A 24,405-nucleotide genomic window follows, 5' to 3' on the forward strand; every position below is an offset into this window, starting at 1 on the left:
CTTACCAGGCAAAGTCACATACTGACAGCAGCTGAAGAATGTTTTGCCAAACTGTCTTCACTTTAGAGAGAAATGACTCTAACCTGGAAACCCTTTACACCCGTCTCACCCCCCAAAAAACTGCTTTGGTGGAAATTTGTGCAAACCGGCAGCTATCAAATAAATAACTGTACTTTAACTGTTTGAGTCTAGAATAACTTGGTATACAGAGAGGTTAGTTGTTAGGTTCACAGGTCCTGTGATTATAAAATGAGCCAACAAGCTACCTTGAATGTTTCCTACTGTAATTATTCTCATTTCATAATGATGGAGTCAACAGACATTGGAAACTGCTTGCAACAGTTTGCATTTGCGTTACACATAACAGTTCACCAAAGCCTCAAGCTAATAAAACTTTAATCAAAACTTTTAATACTTGTAAGTTAATCCATGAATTTGATGAACAGGGTTTGTCTGCTAATTAACCTTCTTTTATGGAGTCTGAACACTGATTTCTTTTAATAAAAAAAACATGTTGATTTTCAATAATTTTATGTGGGTTTGGTATCACCCTATTTAAATCTACTGTCATGAGTTGACTTCTAAAAGTTAGTCTAAAATTTTAAGAATTTGAATTAGGAGAATTTCTTTTTCCTAAAGGCCATCAGTTTTTAACAAACCAAGATGTTCCGCATAGTTTCAGGTGATCCAGTGATGCATCACCCATCTTGATGAGCTCACCCTGGAGCTCATCAACGTCACCCTGTACTGCATCCGTCACTTCTAAATCATGTTGTTTTCGTTTGAAAGGAATTATACTGGTAATGAGATACCAGTCTCATTACCAGTCTGTTCAACCAGAGAACTCCAAATAACAACATCCTTCATGTTTACCACATAGAGAATATACTGTACATGATTGTTCAGATGAAACAATAGACAAAGTTAAGAACCATGTCGAAATCGGTTTTATTTCCCTCCATTCCAAAAGATTTTTCCGCTTCTTTATAATTTAAGCTAAAACTGCTAAGGGAACTACTACAGGAACATGTTTAAAACATATTATTTACAGGCCTTTCAGCCTTCCATTTGCTGAGTACTGTAGCAAAATGGACCATCGAACATTTTGACTTGTTTACTTGCAACTTTAGCATAACTGAACTTGGATAAAAAATGGCAGATTCACAAAACTGATTAGCCGGATTAGCCATGTCCTTGTTTAGCAGTTCCACAGCAAATGGGGTGATATAAAGAAAAAAACATTATAGGTAATAGAGAATAAACAGACTGAAAAATATTACCCTACCCTAACCCTAACCCTATTACATTATTAAGTTTATAATGATAAACTTTAATCTTCCAGGAAAGAATAAATGTATATTTCTTACACTCCTAGACACTTAAAGTATACAAAATATATATTTAAAGGCTAAAAAAGTGAATTTTGCATGATATGTCATGCTGGTGTTTGTTTTGAAGTATTTACTAGAATTTTATTGAAACCTGAAATCATCTTGTGCAGTCTACATTAGCTGGGCAATTCAGATTTTGTTTGAAGGTTTTTTCCAACTGTCAACAGTTGCTGAAAATGTAGCTGATTTAGAGAAGTTAAAAAAATTAGGGAAAAAAATCAGTATTATATGAATTTTGAGCAACTCTGTGCAGGAAAAATCTCTTCCTATTTCATGTTTTGTGTGAGATCAAAATGAAGGTATGTTTGTGAGTCTGATGGCTTTCTTGTTATTAAATAACACTTTTGCTGAATGTGTCTCTGATATTCAGCCTCTGTCCTCTATCCAGCCAATGAAAACTCTCTATGCGAGCGATGGCTCGCTCCTGCATCTGCCCCTTGGTCCGTACTTCTCTGATGGACAGCGGCGTGTGGACTATGTTCTGACCTACGGCATCCAGAAGCCCAGCGCCGTCCGACGCCAGTCATCCAAGCTGAGTGACAACGGCTTCTTCCATTGGCTTCGGCACAGCCTGTGCTCCAGGAGCAGCCGAGCACCGCTGCAGCCAAAGGAAGACCCAGAAGTTGCAGCCACAGAACAACAGGCTAATTATCATGAGGATGACAAGCGCTTGAAGCGGGAGGAGTTTGAGCAAAACCTTCAAGAGATGGGACTAGAGCTGGAGAAGGACGAAGGGGTGAGAGTGGTTCAGCTTTTATGTAATGGCACATTTTTTTATGATATTTTTTATGTTTTTAGATGAAGTACTTGTTCCACTGGTAGATTTTTTTCACCTATGAGAAAAATGTCTTGTCTTAAGTGAACAAATCTACCAGTGGAATTAGAAGTTTTTAAAAAATTTATGCTAAAAAATTATTTACTTGAAACAAGTTCGTATATCTTGCTGAAAAGTTACTTTTATGTTAGTTTTGTCTTTTTTCATGTGTCCAAGGATATTTGCACTAGAAACTAGATAGAAATACTTGGTAAGATTTTGTGTTTTTGCAGTGTAAAGAGGCTTGCTGCTGCCAGACACACACTTTGATGAGTATAACATAATGATGATCATGTCTGCATTCCAATTTTCTTCAGTATAAATTGGCCTTCGGGACTGTTTTCATCAGGGGCAACATATGCTCTATAGATCGGATTTATCACCTGCTGCTGCTTCCTCAGGATGGATTAAACACTCTGGTACCACAAAGACATGGATGCTGCTAGCAGCTTTGTTGTGGAGTTCTGAGTACAAAAAATGTTTTGTATTTCAGAATTACTCCAATTGATATTTCTAAGATTTTGCAATGAGTCATTTGTTGCTGCAAAAAGTGTGTGCTGTCTTGACAAGATTAATATATCTTGTCATAGGCTATTTTACGCAAGGGAATCAAAGACAAACTTGAACCTTCAACAATGTTAACAGTATCTAATATCAAAATATTAGGAAACGAGTTACCAAAAACAAACATAAGAATTAGTAGCTGAACATCAGTAATGGTTATCCTAACTGAAAAGCAGAAATCCACCATGACAGGAAGAGGATCGGAAATGCAGGACATCTTAGTAGCTGTAGACTGATGAACTGAGGTTGATATTTGAAGCCTTTTTTCTTATACATATTACCTAGAATAAGAAGTGTGCTGCATGAATGGAGTCGTGGATCCAAGGTGGTTTGTACCTATTAATGCAGAGTGTAAAGATTTTCAGAAAATTTCTGTGCAAAAGATGAATGGAGTTGAATCGTCTTCTTGTCAAACAGCATTAAAATCGGCATGAGTGACCCTTTGCAACAGGGCCATCTTTGTTCAAAATCGACTTCTGGGAAAGGCTTTTAGCGACTCGCAGTGATATGCAGCCTGTCTTCAGAAGTCACAGTAAAAAGCCTGAGACTGTATAATCATCTTATGGTAAAGTCTGTGATCTGGACAGACCTCTTGCTGTATGGAAAGCAAGCAATGGGATTTCTTTCCAAGTACATAAGCAATTATTATTGTTATTATAGAACTTCTTACACCCTCATATTTTATATAAGTTAAAATAAAGCTGATAGGACTTTATATTTTTGGGTTTATACAGGTTCAGTTTTTCTATCAAATCCTTTGCATTCCTTATCATATAAAATTGGTATTTTTGCTCTATACAGTGATGTTTGCATTTGTTATAGAGTTTTAGTGCAGAACTGTTTTATTATTCATCACTTATCTCCTAGAAAATGTTTTTTTTCACAGATTGCACACATAGCAGTTCTCCATCTCTTCACCAGACAGGTCAGAGGTCAAAGGTCAGAACTGAGGGGCTTGAAGTACGTCTGACTGTGTTAGTGCTTTTATATAACATTACAGGCTGCAGGCCGTTTACAGGCAGTGAGACAGACGAGTGTTTTACTCAAATAGATGCAGATGATTTTCATCAAACTGAAGAACTGATCTGATGCTTTTAGAAGCAGAGTGTTCATTTTGTATTTTTTTCCTCCAGAAATCCTGCCACAATGTGATCATTAGTGAATTTTTCAAAGCTACATTTAACATTTATTGCTAAAATTTAATAAAGGATTAAAGCAGGAAATGGTCTATAACAAACTGTTTAGCATAACAAATGTGAATAAAAATGAAGGCCATTATTTATGTGTTTATAAAAGAAAGTTTTATCATTCAGGATGTTGGGAAAATCATCTATGATGAGACTGAGCTGGAAATAAAGGAGATCAAGGCTCATTTTAGTCAAGAGTTTGACTAAAACATTTTTAAAAACGTATTATTATTAAACCTGGTTCAATATTTTACTATGGGGATTCAAGTTTCAACTTCTTTGATAATAAATGTGGCATTTATTGGTTTAACAGAGTCATTAAAGTCCCTTTAGGCCCCTGAGTGTGAAAAGGTTTTGAACCCAACAGTTTCAGCACTGATGCAGCCTCTTCATCACCATGTCTGTTTCGGTATAGTTTGAAAGGAACTAAATAGTAAATAAATACTGTAAGTCACTGGATTATTATTATGATCATTGATTAGATGGGCAGGTTGGAGCACACAGAATCACACTCTGTTCTGTCTAATCTCCTGTGTCTCAGGGTAAAATCGCCGGAATTGGCTTCTTAAAGATCCATGCTCCCTGGGCCGTTTTGTGTCGAGAGGCTGAGATCATGAAGCTCAAGATGCCAACAAAGCAGGTATTCAACCCAACATCCACTAATTCCATTCAAAATTTCATCTGAGGTTTTTTTTAACCATCAGTTCCATATTAATTCTGTCAGTGATCAGTGGAGAACAACAACTCCCTTCAACAGCAACAATCGTCTTTCATTTCCGCAGGTTTATGAAGTGAAACAAGGCAGCAACCTGGTGGAGAAAATCCGACTGTTCATTCACAAAGTTACTGATCCTCTCCACCCAAAAGTGGGTCCCAAACGGCCCGGAGATGCCAAATCGCTCTCCCTTCCTTTTTCAAAGGAGAAGCAGCACCTGTGAGTAAAATCTCTTTTCTTTATCATTTCTAAAGACACACTCCAAAAAAAGGTCACTTTGATGATGAATCACTTTAATGAACTTTTTATATCTAAAAGCAGAAATGAGAGCACTATGGGATGAGATCAGGTTCTGATGATTAAACCTGGTCTGAGCTTGGGTTCCTTGACTCTCAAGCTGTTTGATCTGAATTGTGAACCTAATATAAGTTGTGCCCTACAGTTTCAAGCTGCAAAGCAGAATGAAAACTGGACATTGACCCTGAACTGCAGTTCATGTAAACAGCAGGGGAACCTAACTGTGCAGGTTTTCCTGATGGACAGGATACCTTCAAGAGAACATGATGTAGGGAACAGCTAATATTATAACTAGGGGATTGGAATAAGCAAATATATTTAATTATTAAACACAATGTGGTAAAAACATTAACAATGTAATGGAAAGAAATGCCAGCCAGCCTGCAGGCTGAGGATGCCAGGAACGATGCAGAGTGATTCAGTCTTGGTAATGTGAAAGCCCCTCGCCCCCATCCCTCAGCTTACTGCACGCAAACAAACACAAGTCTGACTCATTGAGGTCATCTACATCCTCTGAACAGTGACTGAGGTTTTAATGTCGCAGTCTAAGCAGACATGGGATGGATTCTGAACTTTGAGACTCATGACTTCATGGACACTCTCTTTGGTCCCAACCAGTCAGCTGGTTTTCACATCCAGTGTTTGCATCAGAACATGTCTTCCCCTCAGCCTGCTGGGATGTATGGAGGAGCGAGTGGGCAGCAAGTAGCTAAATTTATGCTCTGACTAACAGCTAGCAGATCTCCCTCCACAGCTTCCACATCTCATCTGTTCTGAAAACGATCTGGGGCGGATCCCTGAGATAAAGCCTGATCACAAAAGCTCGTTTAGTGAGGTTTTCAAAGCAATCACCCTTTTTATTTTTGTGTTTTTGTTTTTCTTCTCCTAGATTGTGAAGTTGTTTTAGATTTGGTTCATGTGCAGCCAGCGCCTCTTGTCTAAAAGTGTTCATACGGTCGTTAAAGTGTCCCCAATCAAGAATGAATAGAGATTTTCTAGGTTCAGTTTGGACAACCTGTCAGAACCAGAACTTCAAAATTAAATTGTCAGTCATCGGATGATGACTGACAATTTACAAGAACTTCTTGTTGATCTATCAGCTTTGCTTGTTTGTTGTATTTTTGGTTATAGTTCAGTTTTGTGTGAACACTCAGCAGAAAACATCCAATCCAGTTTTTTTTTTTTTACATTTTATTTTTTGTAAATGGATCTCTAAAGCAATCTTCCAAACATAAAAGCATGTCTTAGAACAACATTTGTCTGGCATCTGAGTGCATTTGGAATAATGTTCATTCCCCATCCATTTGAATGGATTTCCATCTGATAAGTTGAAATGTGTAGTTAGTTTCCAGTCATCCAGTATCTCTATTAATGCTGCTTTCACTTTTCTCTTGTTTGCTGTTCTTCTACTTGGCTTGATGCTAACTGCAAGAAGGATCTCTTCAGACTTTCATGACCATTTCAATGAATGCCAGGTGGAATGTGCAGCTATAGTTGTCAAGTTCTCCCACCTGAACTCTGTTATTCTGTACATTATAACTAAGCAACAGTTTATGTTAGTTTGTTGCACATGATCCCAGTTCAGTCTAACAGTTTGAGGCCTGACATGCAGACAGGTGATGGCGTCTGAACCGTTACTGGTGCTGTATGGACAGAACCTAACGTTCATCTTTACTCTACATCCTGCACTTGTCATTCATGTTTTTGCTAGCGTACAGCTCAATTGGATTAACTATTTAACCAGTAAGCTGGAGCATTTTTGTCAGTATAAGCATGCACCCACAGTGGTTAAATCATGAGAAATGGGACGCTCTTCTAAGGGTTTGGGACATAAACCACCTGCAGAGGTCATCAGTTACTGATACTGTACATTTTCTGTTATACCAAATGTAATTCCTATACAATGACTAAACGTTGCCCTTTTTCAGTTTTTATATCCTATGAACATATGTTTCATATAGAAACCCCATGTCGTCATTTTTCTCTTCTGTTTTGTCCTGCTTGTGTGTAGAAATTAGAAATGAAACATAATACTGATGCACATCATTATGGTTGGGTTAATAATAATTGATTTATAATGCATCTCAACTTCCTTTCTAACTCTGGCATCTCTAGCCCATTTTTTTTCTTTTACAGCTTTATATCTTATCTCTCCACTGGTCTGTGAATATTTATTTTTTCCGTTCCTGCATCTTTAAATAAAACTGTCTGTTTTTCTTCTTTTTCCCCAGTTTTGACCTCTCTGACAGAGACAAGTTCTTTGACAGCAAGACAAGAAGCTCCATTGTGAGTATTTCAGTAAGATCAATGTTGGAGGGGATCACTAGACAACAATCTGTTTAAAATAATAACTGTAAACCATCTTTCATAAGCAGATGAACATGCTTCCTCTAGCTCAGTGTGCTTTTGTCTCAGTTGAACGTCTTGGTTTCGGGCAGAGGAGCGATCTTTGTATTCTGTTCTATGCTGGTTCTTCGCCTCCACATTGACTCTCTTTCTTTACACACACACATACACACACACACGCACATACCAATATATACACCTCCACAGAACTGCCCAGAGCTTCACTAATGACTAGATAATGTGATTGAAGTCAGTATTGGATGGAGGCGCTCATGAGCACATGAATTAGACTCAGTGGAATTGTTTTTACTGCTGCTCTGAAACTCTGCAGTCTGTCTGCTTCCATTTTCCCTTTGCATTATTTTCATTTTGTTATCTAATAAGCAAATAAACATTCCCTCCAATCATGTTGTAGTATACATTTTCAAACATGCTTAGTTTTCATATTTTAATGATGTCTGTTCTTGGATTCCCAGGTCTATGAAGTACTGAAGAGGATACGATGGACCAGACCCAACTACTCCTTTGGTAAAGGCAGCACACAACTTAATATGGAATTTTCTTCTGGTTTAGATGATGAGCACAAACAACAGACATTACACTTCAAAAACATCAAATATCTTACTTCTTATTTCTCATATTTTTTTGTCATTTTTACTTGGTATTAATATAAAAAGGTCTTAACATGTGGACTTAACATGACTTAACATGGACACTAAAGTGTTGGCACTTGGCAGGCACTAAGTCAAATACATATGTAATTGTTTTTTTCCCCTTTGATACAGTAATAAGTTTGTTTATATGTTTTAATGGCCAAAAGAAGAGATATTAAAACATTTCATACACTGCAAATATTTTTATCAAACGCATCTAATTTATGTGAAGAGTCAATATCTTCAGTGTTGACACTTATTTTAGAAACTTTACTGAATGTCGCCAATGTAGACCCAACCTGGACCCATCTTATCTTGTCTCTTTATGTATTTTTGACAAACAGCCACTGGTTCTCTATGATGTTTGAAATTTTCTGACTCCTGATTCAAAATTTCAGTTTTTTGTTGGTTTGTTTTGTCAGTTTTGACTTTTGATATGAAGTTCAATTGTGCTGGAAAACACAAAGATCATCACCAGTATTGTTGGAAAAAAGTTACTCTTGGATGATGGGTAGTAATGCCATTTCTTTCAAGGTTAAGACCCAGCTCCACATATGGGTTATAGGAGGAGGCTTCCATGTGTGCCCACTACGTAGAACTGTGTGTTGCTATGGATCTGGGGAAAAAATAGTTTTCCAAACAATCGCAAGGAGAATTCATCAGTGAAAATAACAGCTCCAGTACTGTGTTCATATTTTCCTGCAGAATTCCAGTTTGTCCTTGACATTTTCTTTAACCAGAAGTGTCTTCTTTGCTGTCCTTGTGTCACAAAGCCATTGCCTCAAAGTCTTCATTCCACACTTCCAGAAGGAGATAGTCACTGTGCTTGTTGCACAGTGCATCCATCAATGTCTTGAAAACTCTTCACTGCATCTGAACCTCTCACCTCAACGTTTAGATGATCCAAAAGACCTTTCTTTCACTTAAAATGTACTTATCAGTAATTGTCCTTTTTGTGAATCTGTTTTAATACAAAGGGATAATGGTTGCACTCTTCTTAAAGGTTATCATTAATAACACAAGCAGTCAGCAATTTCAAGCCCGGTTAGGTTGTTAATGGATTTAGCAGAACTCTTCCACAGTGGGTTTCATCATCAAGACAAACACATTTTATTTTTTAACATTATGTGCTTATATTTCTCTGCAGTAAATTAAAGTGCATTGATGTAAGTTTTTAAAACAAAAACTGATTTGGATCATGTATTCATTACTCTGTTAGCTGAGGCAGGACGACATTAGGACTGCTAACAAGCCTGTCAGAAACCCAAATCATTAAACATGACTCGTGGTTTAGAGCAGAAACAACAAAAAATACCTTTCATTTCTCATATATTTTTTGTCACTTTTCCTTACTATTATTATAAAAAGAAACAACTATAAGTTTAATGCCTCTATAAACTTGGTATGCCACCCTGGCCAGGCTGTTAAAGGGTTTTCTCTCAGCTCTTTCTCTGGGTGTTGCTGCTCTGGGAGTGTCTCATTTTAATCCTGGTGATTATTCCTCCTTATAGGGATCACCAGTCTGCTAGCCAACGGTGTCTACACATCTGCTTATCCACTGCATGATGTGAGTATCAACTTCATCTTTCTCCTTTCATGTTGGTGGGCCTCCTCCCTCCTGCAGGCCTCCAGCCATCTGTTGGCACAGCCACAGCAAAAATAATTCTGGAAGAAAGATCATTTTATCATTTTTACCATCGCTTGTTTGATTTGTAGCCATTTAAGTCCAACATTTTGATATGACACAAAGCAGCAACCCAGTTCATGGCGAGCTTGGAACAGATCCATCTGATGATATTAAAGTGATCTAAGAAATATGTTGATCTGCAAAATCTGATGCAATAAAAATATTGGACAACCATAGTTTCCTCTTCGCAACCATCATGATAGCTGTGACACAAAGCTCACCCAGATATAGCAGGAAATTCAGACACACACACACAACTTCCTGCATCCCGATTCTTTCAAACTTTATTCTTTCAAACCATGTGCAGACTTGTCCTGCGGTGCTGAATAACTCCTGAGTCTGAACAAAGTGTCGTCATTCTATTGAACTCAGAGAAAGTCTGTTCAGTGTTCTTGACTTCATTAATGGAATAAGCCAGATCAGACAAATAAGAACTTAAACTTTAAGAGTTTCTTTTCATTTGTGCAGGTCTTTAACATCGTTACCTCCATGTGACTGTAGGTAATGATGTTTAAGATTTTAACCTATACTACTGTTTCTTTAAGTTTCTATTATTTATTTCTAAAGTTGTGGAACTATTACAGAAGTGGTTTTAAGTGAATGTAATATGATGATTATGGTTTTTGGATTATGCAGCAGTCAGTGTCTGCAGTGAAGACAAATTTCCTTTGGAACAATAAAATCAATCTAATCTTGTATTCCTCGTGATTAGGGTTAGTAAACACATCTCCATTTGTCTTACAGGGAGACATTGAGGGGGTTACTGCAGAGCCCAATGACAGGAAGGTAAGTGGAGCAACTCTATTAGTTAATCTAACCCCAGCTGTAACCATACTGATACCATTTTGCCATGGAAACCCTCCTAACAGCAGCCTTTATGAGTTGGTCCACATAAACCATGTCAGAGGCTTTTTTTAGGAACATCATTTTGAACTTCTCATCCCTACTCTATCGGAGGTAAAAGTTCAGTTTAGGGTCAGTCACACCTGGGATTTAAGAGCAGAACCAACATACCTCTCATGGAATATCAAGTTGGGCATTTTGCTCTTTATCTCTTGCCGTCTAAGTCCTTGATACTTAACATTGGATCAGCCAGCCTCTCCTGCCAGGATGGAGTTACTTTATTCCCGATTGATTTTCCTGAAACCAAGCTGATGAGAGATGAAACTCCAGATCGTTGTTCGACACTATGTAATGTGCCTTTTGTGACTTTATATACATTCAGTACCCTTCTGGTAGAATAGTCTTAAGAGCTTAATTAGAAACTGATCTCTCCAGCTAACCGTCACTGTGACCATCTGGACATGTCTGGGTCTGTTCCTCCTCCTATAGAAGCATGCAGTTGGAAATCAGAGTTCATGCTTTTGAAGTCACATCCATCCTTGCTTCCACTCTACATCCATAATTATATTGTGGGATGTGAGTCACTAAGGCAACAGCTTAATAAGCCCTCTTATGTTCTGGAGGATCAGAAAAGCAGCTCTAGTCGGCTTCATTCTCTCATGGACCTTTAGATGGAGAGTGGGAACAGGAGTGTGGAGAGTTCTTGTTAGTTGGGTGTCGCGCTCAGCCTGCCATCTAGGCTCTTCACTGGGCTGCTGCTAGCTCATAAAACGACTTTATTTGTTGCTTGTTGCATTGCCTGTAGATGGAGGGTGTAATTACAGTATGTGTGAAAATGTTCCACTGGCCCCTCCAAGTGATTTGTGATATTCGCCTACCAGTAGTGGGATCAGAACATGCACACAGAGCACTGCCGCTGCCAGCTGCTCTCTTCTGTTCAGCATGAGGACAGGATGGAGTTCTGCAGGATTCTTGTGTTAGGATGTTTTACTGCAGGAAGCTTCCATCAGAGCGTGATGAGGGCAGCTCTGATGCATTCAGGTCAGAACTCAGTAGCTATAACTGATGACACTTGTGAATCAATTATGAGTTGTAATAATTACTATGATTAAATTAGTTATGGTTAATAAGACAGTTTAGAAATAAAATGTCTGTAAAATCCATACAGACATTGTTTTAAAGAAGCATTTCCTAAATCGTACCGATGTAGACCAAGACCAGAAAGACTGTATGAGATCAAAACAAAAAGTAACTCACATCCGTTTGAATGGACATGTTTGCATTAGTCTGTCTGGTTTTATTGTCTTCACTAACAAATATGTTCAAGAAATGATCATTGTGCTTGTTTGCCATCCAGTTCTTTATTTGGTCGGCTCGACTCTTCACATCTGTAGAAACCTGACAGTAATCACTGACTCTGACTTCTCTTCACAGTTATTGTTCGAGGAATGGGCCAGCTACAGTGTTTTCTACAAGTATCAACCTATTGGACTGATCAGGTCAGAACCTTCTGAATGAACCCATTAAGTACTGGATCATGTCCCTGTAAGCTCAGGTTTTCTGGAAACATCCAGTGTCTGGCCAATGAGAGTCAGGACCAGATCTGATAGGAGTCTCCATTTATTTATGGAGCTGAAGAAGAGCCAGACTGTAGCACCAGTCTGACCAGTTACACGTAGTGATGAAGCTGTTCCAGTCAGAGACATGTTGAGTCAGCAAAGAAAGGTTGTTGGACTCCAAAAAAAAATGAAAAGGACAAATTTTTAATATCTGACTCTCTAAAGTCACAGATGACCCCAGTCCTTTAAGCATTCATGTTTCTTCCAACAGGAAGTACTTCGGAGAAAAAGTTGGCCTCTACTTCGCCTGGTTAGGAGTTTATACCCAGATGCTCATCCCAGCTGCCATCGTTGGAGTCATTGTGTTCCTTTACGGCTGCGCCACAGTTGATGATGACATACCTAGGTACACAGCACATGCATAAAATGCCATATTAATGTTAAAAACACTTTGCCGATCTTGCTTTTTGTCTACTTTCATTGTTTGTTCTTCATTCATATAATCCATTGCAATGGTGATTAAAAACTTCCAGAATGTAAGTTTTTCATATTGTTGGTCTTAGTTCATTAATTCTAATGAAGTGATTTTCAGCCTCAAGCAGTCCCACATGTTAAGGTGTGGCTTTGCAAAGAGAGCCAACTCAGTGAAAACATCTTGCAGACTAGAGTCCGTCTCAGCATGCACCGAGCTTAGACCAAACCCTGGAGAAATATGGAGCTCAGCTCTGTGCTCTGTTGCCACACAGTCACTTGCTAACATGCATGACCAGATCATGTTGGCTAATGTTGGGCAATGCTGTGAACTGGCCTTAATGGGAGAATTAAGGTTTCAGAAAACACACACAGTGAGGGAGCTCCTGCAGGACTGGGAGGGTGTGCTCCAATAAGATGCAATCATTTTTCTCACAACTCCTGGGCAGCTCTGTGTTCCTACCGTTTACTGCTGGCTCTTTTTCTTTTTTTTAAAAATGGTGATTAAAAATGTGATTCTGTGGCAATACTGAAATTTCCCATACTCTTTGAAGGCAACACAACCAAAACCAACTTAATGTGCATAACATACCAGTGTTCTAACTATCTGTGCTACCCATATGGCAGGAAAATCTGTCGAGGTAGCACAGATACCTGTTCTGATCACATGGCACCGTCAATGCCGTGCGCACCACGGTGACGCACAGAGTGGCAGGTTCATGGATTTCAGATTGGAGCAATTTATCAAGAAAAAAAAGACAGAACAAAAGTGAAAAGAAACAATGACTCCTCAGAGTTTAAATTAATGACAATATTTATTATCGTTATAATAAATGTGCGTCAGACCCATTGTGTATAACCTTTGAGTGAGTTTTAATTAATGCGTCATATTCAAAATATTTAAAGGTATTAATGTTTGAATATTGGTGTTTAAATTAAATGCCTTCTTAAGAAGCAGGGATGTAACCAGGACGTTTTTAAAGAGGACACCACAACCCACAACTAAATACATCCAAATCTGAGACACACAAGTAAATTGTCCTACGTTTTAAAATTGTCCTGCTTGAGACACTCCCAGCTCGGCCAGCTTGGCAGAGGGAGCTCATAAGTTTTCTGCATGAATAACTTCTTACTACACTTAAACATTGTTCAGTTCTTACTGACATATGAAAGAGTTGATACAGAGTACAGGCCACACCTAAAGACACTTAAAAATAAAAACCTTAGGGACTAGGAAAAACACAGTTTCTTTATACCACTGCAATGTGGTATAAAGCTAATCTTGAAATTGCTGTCAGGCTATTTAGAGTGATGATGAGCTTAATTTGTTAATTAATTAATCTTAATGCTGAACTGGTTCACCACTCCAGTTTCCAGTTAGAGAGACTGGTTCCATGCAAACATGAAGCCTTTTTGTCCTTCCTTATGCAGAGAACCACACCTGCTGTAAATAACCATTAATGTTTCATGTGAGAAGAAACACCAGTTTGATTTTTAGGTTTCATTCACACCAGACCTCTTTAGTTTGCGTTAATCAAACTAGTTTGTTTATTTAGAACCGGTTCATTTGGGAAGGTGAGAATGTGTTACTGAACTCTGACGCAGAACAAACAAGTGATTTCTGGGCTACAAACCTCGATCTCGGCTCAGTGGAAGTGAACTGTGATTTGGGTCAAATGCATATGTGAACACCAAGCAGAAGTGGACTACAGAGCAGGGCATTCTGGGTAAATACAGCCAAAATGAACACGAGTCTATGACTCCTTTTCTTTTACCAAAGACAAAAGAGAACTCCTCCAACCATTAAAATTTGATGCCACTCTACATTTTGTGAAGAAGTTGCACCCAGTGTCTTCTTCTGAGGTGATCATGTGGTTTCCTTCAGTGGTTCTTGGTGCAGCGCCCCCGCAGGCGAGGGGGGAGCAGGTTGCTCAGTGCAACATGAAAGAGAACCACAGCAGCTGGAAATGAAACAAATGTTACAACTTTGGTCTCCTATCAAACTGAGACTATGAAGTGTAAAGACAGCATTAACAAAACCTCTCCTCCCTCACCATCGTCCCCTCAGCGTTAATGAAGCAGACCCTTCTGATGAACATTCAGTAATCCAGGTTCTCCGTCTGTTTGTCAGCATGGAGATCTGTGATCCCAGGAACAACATCACCATGTGTCCGCTGTGTGACAGTGTCTGCAGCTACTGGAAGCTGGAGACGGCGTGTGGCACAGCCAGAGCCAGCCACCTGTTTGACAACCCAGCAACAGTCTTCTTCTCCATCTTCATGGCTCTTTGGGGTAAGTGTGCACAGATAAATGGTGCAAATTATAACTCATCTGCATCCGCAGGCATGTTGTGAAAAAAAATCTTTTTTTTTTCTACCATTCAAGGTAAGATTAGAGAAGACCTTTAGCTGCAACTTGAGTCCTGATTAGGAGAAATTTCCAAAACAAATCCATAAGGCCAACACACAGACTGCCCTCCTCTGATGTCCTGCCAAATCTTCCAGCCATCTGTCGGCAGCAGCAGGGCTTCAGACTGCAGAAGTGTTGTGTTCATATGAAGCTGGTGTCTGACAGTGTCTCAGCACTGCAGCAATCTGGAGCTGGCCTCTCGCTCCAGATTAATTATGGAGCTAAATAACAAAACCTGCATCTGATCTTTACACTTAAACTGCAGCAAACATGTGAATAAATCAGAACAGAACTGGAGCTCCAGCTGGACATGGTGATGAACCTCAGTTAAGTTCGCTGGGAAATTGCAATATTGACAAATATGGTTTTTGTGGGTTTTTTTGTTTTTGAGGGTGGGGGGGGTTCGGGTCAGACATCCAGACATCTGAAACATGCATACAGATTCTCAGTCAGTTCAGGTCAAAATGAACTTTAAGAAATGACAGCTGGATGGCCCACCAGAGATCTCTTCTTTAGTGTCATTACACTCAGCTTAAAAATCAGTTTTAGTTGGAAGACAAAGATTTAGTAGTTTACGAACAACAAGAAAGAGCTTTTGTATTCATGGGGTTAAATTACGTTAAATTAAATGAGGAATTATAACAAAGTCTAAATGTAATACAATTTAAAAGGAAATATAAAGAGGTAATTTTCACAAGATAAAGAAATATGTGTGAGTTAGTTTACACATATTTCTGTGGGTATGGATGTGTGGGTACACACACGCATATGTGTGTGTGGGTATGGATGTATATATTTAGACATGTAAGCCCAGATAAAATGGAAAATTAATTAACCTGTTTGTTTTTACGTTTTGATTGGATTTATTAATGAGGGTTCATCTGAAAATATGGTATGAGTTTAGGGGCTAGCAGTTCATAAGTTTCTTACTTCTTCCTACTCCTTTTTGAGCATGTTAAGATTACTGTGGTACAAAAATATGTCTTTTGCATTCCTTGTTCTTGTGTATTATTTTATACTTCTGTCATGTTCAAAATATAGTTTCATTTCATTTACACAGTCCGTGTTTATCATGACAGTAACATGTCCTTCACATGTCATTGAAAAACTCAGATTTATGTTCAGAATGCTGATAATATTCTGATGTTCAGCTGGAGTGAAGTGTGTAGTGACTGTATTGTGTTGCTGCTCACCTCTGCAGCTGTTCTCTTCATGGAGCACTGGAAGAGGCGCCAGATGCGGCTCAACTACGTCTGGGACCTGACGGATTACGGAATGGAAGAGGAGGTGAGATTACCCGGAGAAATTGCTAACCTGTCCTACACGATGAGGGAAATTTATGCAAATGGCTGAAAACATGAGCATTTTTTATGGAAAATAGAATTGAAAGGTACCCTGAGTCTGTCAAAGAATTTTCATTCATCTAAACCAAAACTTTTATAGCAAATAATGACTCTTTCACCCCTCAAATAAAGTTTGATATTAACTTATGAAATAATTGCATAATAACCACTCATTTTCTGTTAAATCAATTTTTCTGTTTAAGAAATAGCTTTAATTTCATGTTCATGGTTCTTTAACCAATTAGAGCCAGCCTTCACTCTGTTGTTACTGATTGTGATAACAACAACCGAGTGTGGTGAGACATGAACTGGCAAACTGGAAGGACATGAGACAAGAGGACAGAACTGAACTTGAATGAAAATGTTTTAATATATTCATGCTTATAAATACATGAAACATTTTTTAATGTTGTTCTCATAAAAGTTTAAATAAATCTTAATATTAGAATAAATGAATTGGTGTCAGTAGAAACGCTAAGATTACAGAATGCCCAGCAGTAGATTTCTCTAGACATGTTCTGACATGAAGAGTCAAACTGACTCTCAACATGAAAACCTGCAAGATGTTCATGTACATTTTTTTCAAAGCAGTAACAAGATGTTTGAGCTCTAACAGGTGAAAATGTCACTCTTCTATAAATGTTCTGTAAATGCCCAGTGATGTTCTGGCTCAGATTGTGCCTGCAGCTCTGCATCTTCTGAACTTTAGAACAGTTTCATCTGCAGACACTGACTTGTGTTTGTGTGTGTGTGCGTGTGTGTGTGTTGTAATTCACAGGAGCACTATAAGGTTTGGATCTTATTCCCTTTATTTCTTTTTAATCTGTGCCTCTTTGTAAGCAGCTGCTGTTGCCTTACCCCCCTCTGGCTCTTGGGAGCCTAACCGTCTGTTTGGGCTGGCCCCTGTTTTCTGGCCCTGTAGAGTTTCAGCCGTGGCTCCTGGGTGTTCCTCTGAGGCTCACGCTGCAGCTGGGCCTCTTGCTGCTCACGACTTTGTGCAGACTCTTGCTCTTCTTTGTGCCTTTTTCCATCACTTTGGTTTTTAGATCAACAGTTTCTTATTAGCACTGAAATGTCTCAAATGACCAGAAAGGTATCTTGATCTACTAAGGAACCAGCTAACTGTACCTTTTCTAGGTGCTTGTGTTGGATTTCCGCAGGTTATTTTAGTCATCCAAGGAAAGTCATTATGAGTAAAGCTCTGCTGGCTCATATAGAATCACATGTTGGATCCTAATGAGGAATTCCACAAACTTCTCCTAAGTCTGGTCGTCCCGCTTCCCTTTCCAGGTTTGTCATGGGTGCCACTGGTAATGACCAAGCCAATAACATTTATTGACAACAAGGTTGATGATTTTATTTTGTCCGACCAAATACCTAAAATTGAAATTGTGTAGTCATCCCATGTTGGTGAACAATAGTGCTCATGTGGTAAGAAGAATGTCCAACATCTGCTTCCACCTTTAAACAAAAAAACAAAAAGTTGCAGTAATCAGAAGACACGGTAGGGGATGGAAAAGACCAGGCAAACATTAAACTTAAACAGAGTTGAGTTTTACTTCCATCCTGTTAGCTGTTATCGCTGTTATCAACCTCGCCACTGACGTTGATGCTGACAGTGAAAATCACAGATCAAATCTCAGATCAATAATGTTGCATTAAAGCTGCAGTATGCAACTTTTTTACATTTAGTTCCCATCAGTTAGCTGTAGCTGCAGCTTTATTTTGGATGTGCTCCTCTTCATCCCTGATGCTGCACTGTTCTCTTTTACAAGCGAAGCCTCAAACACACATTGCTTATGATGCTCATTTCCAAAGCTCACATGCTTCTTAACATTCCTTTTTCCAGTTGACAGTCCTTCCAGGACATTCATCTTATGCTTGCTCAGTAAATTTCAATCTGATTAAATGTAGCAGGCTAACTGCTGTCTCTTGCAGGACCACAACAGAGCTGAGTATGAGCTCCGGGTCGCAGAAAAGACCATGAGACAAGACCAAGAAGCCCCAAAGGTAGGACTGAGGTCAGACTCTGGAGGAGTCTGATGAAGCGGATCCCCTCTGGAAAATCACTTTAGTGATGTTTGTCCATAAGCATACCTTCTGACCAGTGGGGACAACAGCAACTCCTTGAAAATAGGAAATCTAAGAAAGTACTGATATTGAATCAAGAAAATTATGGACTATCATACAACAGCAAAGTGTCTTCAGTCAGAGGCTTCTTCAGATTTGCTGTAATACAGACTGTTACAGGAGATCCTTCCTTTGCTCAGCCGTCAGCACTGCAACCTTTTTGAAGGATAATTTATTTTCCCTTTGGGATTAATAAAGTATCTTTTAACTTTGAATTATTTTTTTTGATTATTATATTTACTTTTTGGTTCAATCAGAAAAAAATCCACCTAAAACATGAGGCCTCTTTTAGCTGCAGAAATCATCAATGGGAACTTTTAATAATTACCCAGTTTTCCTCATGATGTATTAATATGATCACAATAAACAGCACAATAAGGACCAGTTATTCTCTAGCAGCTCAGACACATGTAATGATGTTTAGCAGCAGCTTATTCTTAAGCAGGAAGTGATGCGGCGAGTAAAGAGACTCATGTTAACACATGGTAGGCCGACAGCTGAGGCAGTTGGTTAGCAGCCCTCAGCTCTTCGCCAAGGTTACATCTTCCTTCCCTAACACACACACAGTGGCCCCAGCACCCTGACCTTGTTCTGTGGGCTTAGATATGACATGATGGCTCGGGGTGGCATTAGCTGTGCTCCACTGCAGCTGGAGCTGCAGCATGCACACATTTATGTTGCCTGATGTGTGCAACTGTTGGGCCATTCTGAAAGGAGCTGCTGAGAACAGAAAACATGACAAACACACAGGTCCAACACACAGTGAAGAGATTTTATGTATTCATACTTTCTGTTCTTTTGCTTATGCATGTCTGTGTTTGCTTTTGTGTGTTTTAGGATGAGAAAGTGAAGCTAACGTGTACAGACAGAATGCCAGCTTACCTGACCACTGTGGTCATGATGGGCTTTATGGTGAGACTCAGTCTTCCACATTCATCCACTGCTTCAAGACAAACCAGAAAACAAATCATTCAGATGGGTTTTTAACAAAACATGGAAGTCCTGGGGCGTGCTGTGGTGGCGCAGGGGGTTAGCAAGCCCCACGTTTGGAGGCCTTAGTCCTCGACGCGGACGTCGCGGGTTCGACTCCCGGTCCCGACGACCTTTGCCGCATGTCTTCCCCCTCTCCTCACCCTCCTTCCTGTCTGCCTACTGTAGAAAAAAATGCGAGCCACTAGCGCCGCAAAAACTCTTCAGAGAAAAGAAATGGAAAAAAAAAACAAAACATGGAAGTCCTAACATTTAGAGGATATGTATACAGTTTAAATATTAAGCAGAAATGGAAGAAACTGTTTCATGTTTTGTCTCAACTCAAGTTTAGTGTCTTCCAATGAGAACAACACATAATTACAATCTGTGATTATTTATAGTTAAGCTCAAAATTGTTTGCACTCCTAGAAGATTAATTTTAAAATTATTTGTATTCAACTAAGAATGTTTTCTTCTATTAGGAAAATATAAAAGTGTCTGAAGGCAGTATCTAAAAATAGCTTTGTTTTTATTTACATTTTATTTAGAAAATGGTTTGCTGAAAACTTTTTATGCTATTCTTATTAATCACTCTAGCATTGCAGTCAATTCACATGAATTAATTTAGTTATTCATATAAACCTCCATTCTTTAGGTGGATCAGAGGTTTGGGGTTGAACTGCATGTTCTGTTACAGCTGATCAGTGTAAAGTTGGAGATATAAAACTGCGCCTGGGGTCTGTGTGGAACTCCATTAAAGGGGTCTCGACCTTATGAACATGAAAAACATTCAGCATTTTCCTAATTTTAAGGTGCTTAAGTGTAATTATTATTGTAGTGCCTTAGTAATTCATGTTTTCTGCTGGTATCAGCCTGTTTGAGCTGCACTCACTGATAACCTTCAGCAACAGAATACAACAGGTTGATATGTAGCAGAACCACTGAGCTGCTGCTCTCTGTGTATGTATATTACACTGCCTGGCCAAAAAAAAAGTCGCCACCAAAAAATGGTCACACTCTCTAATATTTTGTTGGACCGCCTTTAGCTTTGATTACAGCCCGCATTCGCTGTGGCATTGTTTCAATAAGCTTCTGCAGTATCACAAGATTTATTTCCATCCATCAATACAAGATCTTTCACCAAGATCTTGTATTGATGATGGGAGACTCTGACCACTGCGCAAAGCCTTCTCCAGCACATCCCAAAGATTCTCAATGGGGTTATGGTCTGGACTCTGTGGTGGCCAATCCATGTGTGAAAAAGATGTCTCATGCTCCCTGAACCACTCTTTCACAAGGTGAGCCCAATGAATCCTGGCATTGTCATCTTGGAATATGCCCGTTCCATTTGGGAAGACAAAATCCATTGATGGAATAACCTGGTCATTCAGTATATTCAGGTAGTCAGCTGACCTCATTCTTTGGGCACACAATGTTGCTGAACCTAGACCTGACCAACTGCAGCAACCCCAGATCATAGCACTGCCCCCACAGGCTTGTACAGTAGGCACTAGGCATGATGGGTGCATCACTTCACCTGCCTCTCTTCTTACCCTGATGCGCCCATCTCTCTGGAACAGGGTAAATCTGGACTCATCAGACCACATGACCCTCTTCCATTCCTCCAGAGTCCAATCTTTATGCTCCCTAGCAAACTGAAGCCTTTTTTTCTGGTTAGCCTTACTGATTAGAGGTTTTCTTACGGCTACACAGCTGTTCAATCCCAACCCCTTGAGTTCCCTTCACCTTGTGCGTGTGGAAATGCTTTTGCGTTCACAATTAAACATACTCCTGAGTTCTGCTGTTGTTTTTCTTCGATTTGATTTGACCAAACGTTTAAGTAATCGCCGATCACGATCGTTCAGGATTTTTTCCCGACCACATTTCTTCCTGGAAGACGATGGTTCCCCACCATCCTTCCAGTTTTTAATGATGCGTTGGACAGTTCTTAACCCAATTCTAGTAGTTTCTGCAATCTCCTTAGATGTTTTCTCTGCTTGATGCATGCCAATGATTTGACCCTTCTTAAACAGACTAACGTCTTTTCCACGACCACAGGATGTGTCTTTTGCCATGGTTGTTTAAGAAATGAGGAGTTACTCATTGCATCAACTGGGGTTAAATAACTTGTTGCCAGCTGAAAGATAATCGCCTATGCAGTACTTATCTTGTACCAAATAGGCTTGTACCTATTTGCTTAGTTAAATCCAGGTGGCGACTTTTTTTTTGGCCAGGCAGTGTAAATTCAGTTCACCTCATCTATTTAGCTCCAATTCACGACAAACAAAAAATTATTTCAATTCAGTCATACATACACATAGCTATCAGAAACTAAAAAAAACCAGCATGCATAATTAATTATTATACATGAAACAAGTATTGTGAATTTTTCAGAAGTCCTTCAGTTTTTTTCCATAAAACTCAGAAAATATTTTACATGAGTGATGCACAGAAATAACCTATGATGTTCTATTGGGTTGTGAAGCATGTTAAAACTGTATTACACTGTCAGATACCTGGTTACCCTCCAAATTGCTGAGGCTAGAATCGGTCATCTCCAATGATTTCTGGTTGTCATTGATTTGTCTCCCTCCTTCCTTTCAGATTTTCGTAACCCTTGTGATCACCTTTGGGGTCATCCTGTACCGGATCAGCATCAAGACTGCGCTGCACCTGAGCACCTACCCTGCTGCACGCTCCAACATCCGAGCCACCGTGAAAACCACCGCCGCCATCATCAACCTTGTCGTCATCATCATCCTGGATGAGATCTACGCTCTCATCGCCCGCTGGCTCACCACTCTGGGTGAGCAGCCTTCAGGAACTATTACGGTTTACTGGGAGTAAACTGGAAACATGACTCCATCCATTAAATATAGTACATTATGTTTGCTCTCTATATTCTGTGTGTTTTTATTTTTTTATTTCTGATTCTTGGAAAAAATCCGCAAGCCATTAGTTAAACTTTAGTGTGGCACATAAAATATGGAAATACAGTATGTGACTTGAATTATTGGAGGTCCTCTGGACAGATGATCACTGATCATTCAAAGCTTGGTCAACAAGTTGAGACATTGTCAGCTTATCTGAAGTGCTGTTTGTTCTGTCTTAGAAAATCATGGTAGCATGTCAGAAATGGCATTGAATGACTTTTATTGCTAATATTAAAAAAATAATGATATCACTGTAAAGCATTCTAAATTCCAGCTGAATGTGTTGTTATCCAGTCCAATGCGATCCTTTTTTCCAGAGGTTCCAAAGACAGACAAGAGTTTTGAGGAACGCCTCATTTTCAAAACATTCATCTTGAAGTTCGTCAATGCCTTCACACCCATCGTCTACCTGGCTTTCTTCAGAGGAAGGTAAAACACCACCCTCTCCTGCTTCCTTGTTTTGGCTCTTGTCTCTAACTGGTGGTTTAATTCAACTTAAAGCATTACAGCATCAACACCAGACTGGATTCCCTATTCATCCTAAAGTGTCTGATGGATGCTTGTTTTGTCCACAGACTGGTTGGGAGACCTGGAAAGTATCTGTATGTGGTTGGCTCCTACAGGATGGAGGAGGTAATTCACTTTATCCACATGGTGTGTGTGGTAATGTTTATACTAAATGGAGTAACAATCAGATTTGTTCTTCATCTCCTTCCTGCGGTTGCAGGTTTTATCTCTTGAGTCTCATGAATTAGATGAACAACAGTTTTATCAGTATACAGTGAGGTGTGGAGTGGAGTCATGTGACTCATGACTGCTTTAGACTTGTGTTACCAATTTAATGACTTTAGGCTAAACTTGATAAAACCACAAAGGACTTTGAACTTACAGTGTGGACAAAAAGTATTCACCCTGTTGAATTTTTTACATTTTTATTGCCTTTCTAAAAATCAATGATGGGGGGAAAAAAATTAGAAGACAGCTCTTTTTGACCAGAAGACAAAAAAAAATCTTCAAAAATATGTTGCGTAAAATGAGTTATTATAGAAGCAATAAAAAAGTAAGGAGCTTCCTGTGTGGGACTAATCAGCCCCCCTGAGGAGACTGGATCACCGTTGCTTTGTTTGCTTTTCTGCCTTCATGATTCACTGTGAGATAAAGTTTTTCTCTGCTGTTTGGTTCTGACTCGTCCCTTTGCTCAGTGTGCTCATGCAGGCTGTCTCATGGAACTGTGCATACAGCTGTGCATCACCATGCTGGGCAAGCAGCTCATCCAGAACAACCTCTTTGAGATTGGCATACCGTGAGTACACTTCTACCTGAGACGCACTGAACACCAGCATAACAGCACATCCTCCCAGGTCACAGTGTGTGGGCTGAGCAAATCACAGAATACATTACGCACACCTACTCAGCTGTACTTACAGAAGTCATTTGAATGTCTGCTTTTCAGACACCAGTATTCAGGATAATTGCAAAAGCAAATCCATAAAAATAATCTGACTGACGCTAAATGAAAACTAGCCGACAACCTGCAGACAAAACATGAAATGTGTCCACAGTCATCAAAGCACATTGTTTTCTCCTGGGATATTTTTAAATTCTTTGTTTTTTTCTTTATTTCTCTGGGGAACAATTAAAACAAGTTTCAAAAGCTTTTATTGGGAAGTCACTCAAACATGTGCACACCATCATACATGGATGTGCAGATTGGCAGATTAAGTGCCTTGCCAAAGGGCAGATCAACATGTGGCAGGAGGAATTAGACAATGATATTTAAGCACATCTGCTCCTTTTTTCTACTGAGGTCTGATCAGACTGAGTGTTTTCAGACTCACAGCTCCACCTCCCTTAGTAAAACACTACTTGAACGAAGTTAGCTGATAACTTTTCAATATTCTAAATTTTCAACCAACAAAGATTACAAAATCTGACAGATATATAACTGCAAACACATGCTGTCAATATTCACATTTGACATAAGACCAAATCTGATCAGATTTGATTCCAGTTTCTTTCCTCCTGTTTCCTTTATGCTCCATTAGAAAGCAATGTCCTCCTCAGATTTTAATTTGATTTATTTCTTTATGGCCA

General features: G+C 39.2%; 1 protein-coding gene across 7 annotated transcripts in view; it reads left to right on the forward strand.

Annotated features, from left to right (window-relative positions):
* Positions 1–24,405, forward strand: part of ano1a (anoctamin 1, calcium activated chloride channel a) — a 52,037-nt gene that overhangs the window by 15,434 nt on the left and 12,198 nt on the right. For 2 of the 7 annotated variants that reach the window (XM_032561459.1, XM_032561454.1), the window contains exons 3-20: positions 1,762–2,127; positions 4,498–4,596; positions 4,739–4,890; positions 7,200–7,254; positions 7,791–7,842; positions 9,479–9,534; positions 10,399–10,440; positions 11,932–11,996; positions 12,328–12,462; positions 14,659–14,819; positions 16,138–16,223; positions 17,058–17,069; positions 18,218–18,289; positions 19,247–19,321; positions 21,983–22,184; positions 22,629–22,740; positions 22,887–22,944; positions 23,514–23,614. In XM_032561459.1, the coding sequence (XP_032417350.1) occupies positions 1,762–2,127; positions 4,498–4,596; positions 4,739–4,890; positions 7,200–7,254; positions 7,791–7,842; positions 9,479–9,534; positions 10,399–10,440; positions 11,932–11,996; positions 12,328–12,462; positions 14,659–14,819; positions 16,138–16,223; positions 17,058–17,069; positions 18,218–18,289; positions 19,247–19,321; positions 21,983–22,184; positions 22,629–22,740; positions 22,887–22,944; positions 23,514–23,614 (1,901 nt within the window). Of the gene's footprint in view, positions 1–1,761; positions 2,128–2,438; positions 3,744–4,497; positions 4,597–4,738; positions 4,891–7,199; positions 7,255–7,790; positions 7,843–9,478; positions 9,535–10,398; positions 10,441–11,931; positions 11,997–12,327; positions 12,463–14,658; positions 14,820–16,137; positions 16,224–17,057; positions 17,070–18,217; positions 18,290–19,246; positions 19,322–21,982; positions 22,185–22,628; positions 22,741–22,886; positions 22,945–23,513; positions 23,615–24,405 lie in introns of those variants that run through there. The other 5 variants (XM_032561461.1, XM_032561460.1, XM_032561456.1 and 2 more) reach the window with 5 other exon arrangements.

This window comes from Xiphophorus hellerii, chromosome 4, assembly GCF_003331165.1.
Source record: "Xiphophorus hellerii strain 12219 chromosome 4, Xiphophorus_hellerii-4.1, whole genome shotgun sequence".
Taxonomy (NCBI): domain Eukaryota; kingdom Metazoa; phylum Chordata; class Actinopteri; order Cyprinodontiformes; family Poeciliidae; genus Xiphophorus; species Xiphophorus hellerii.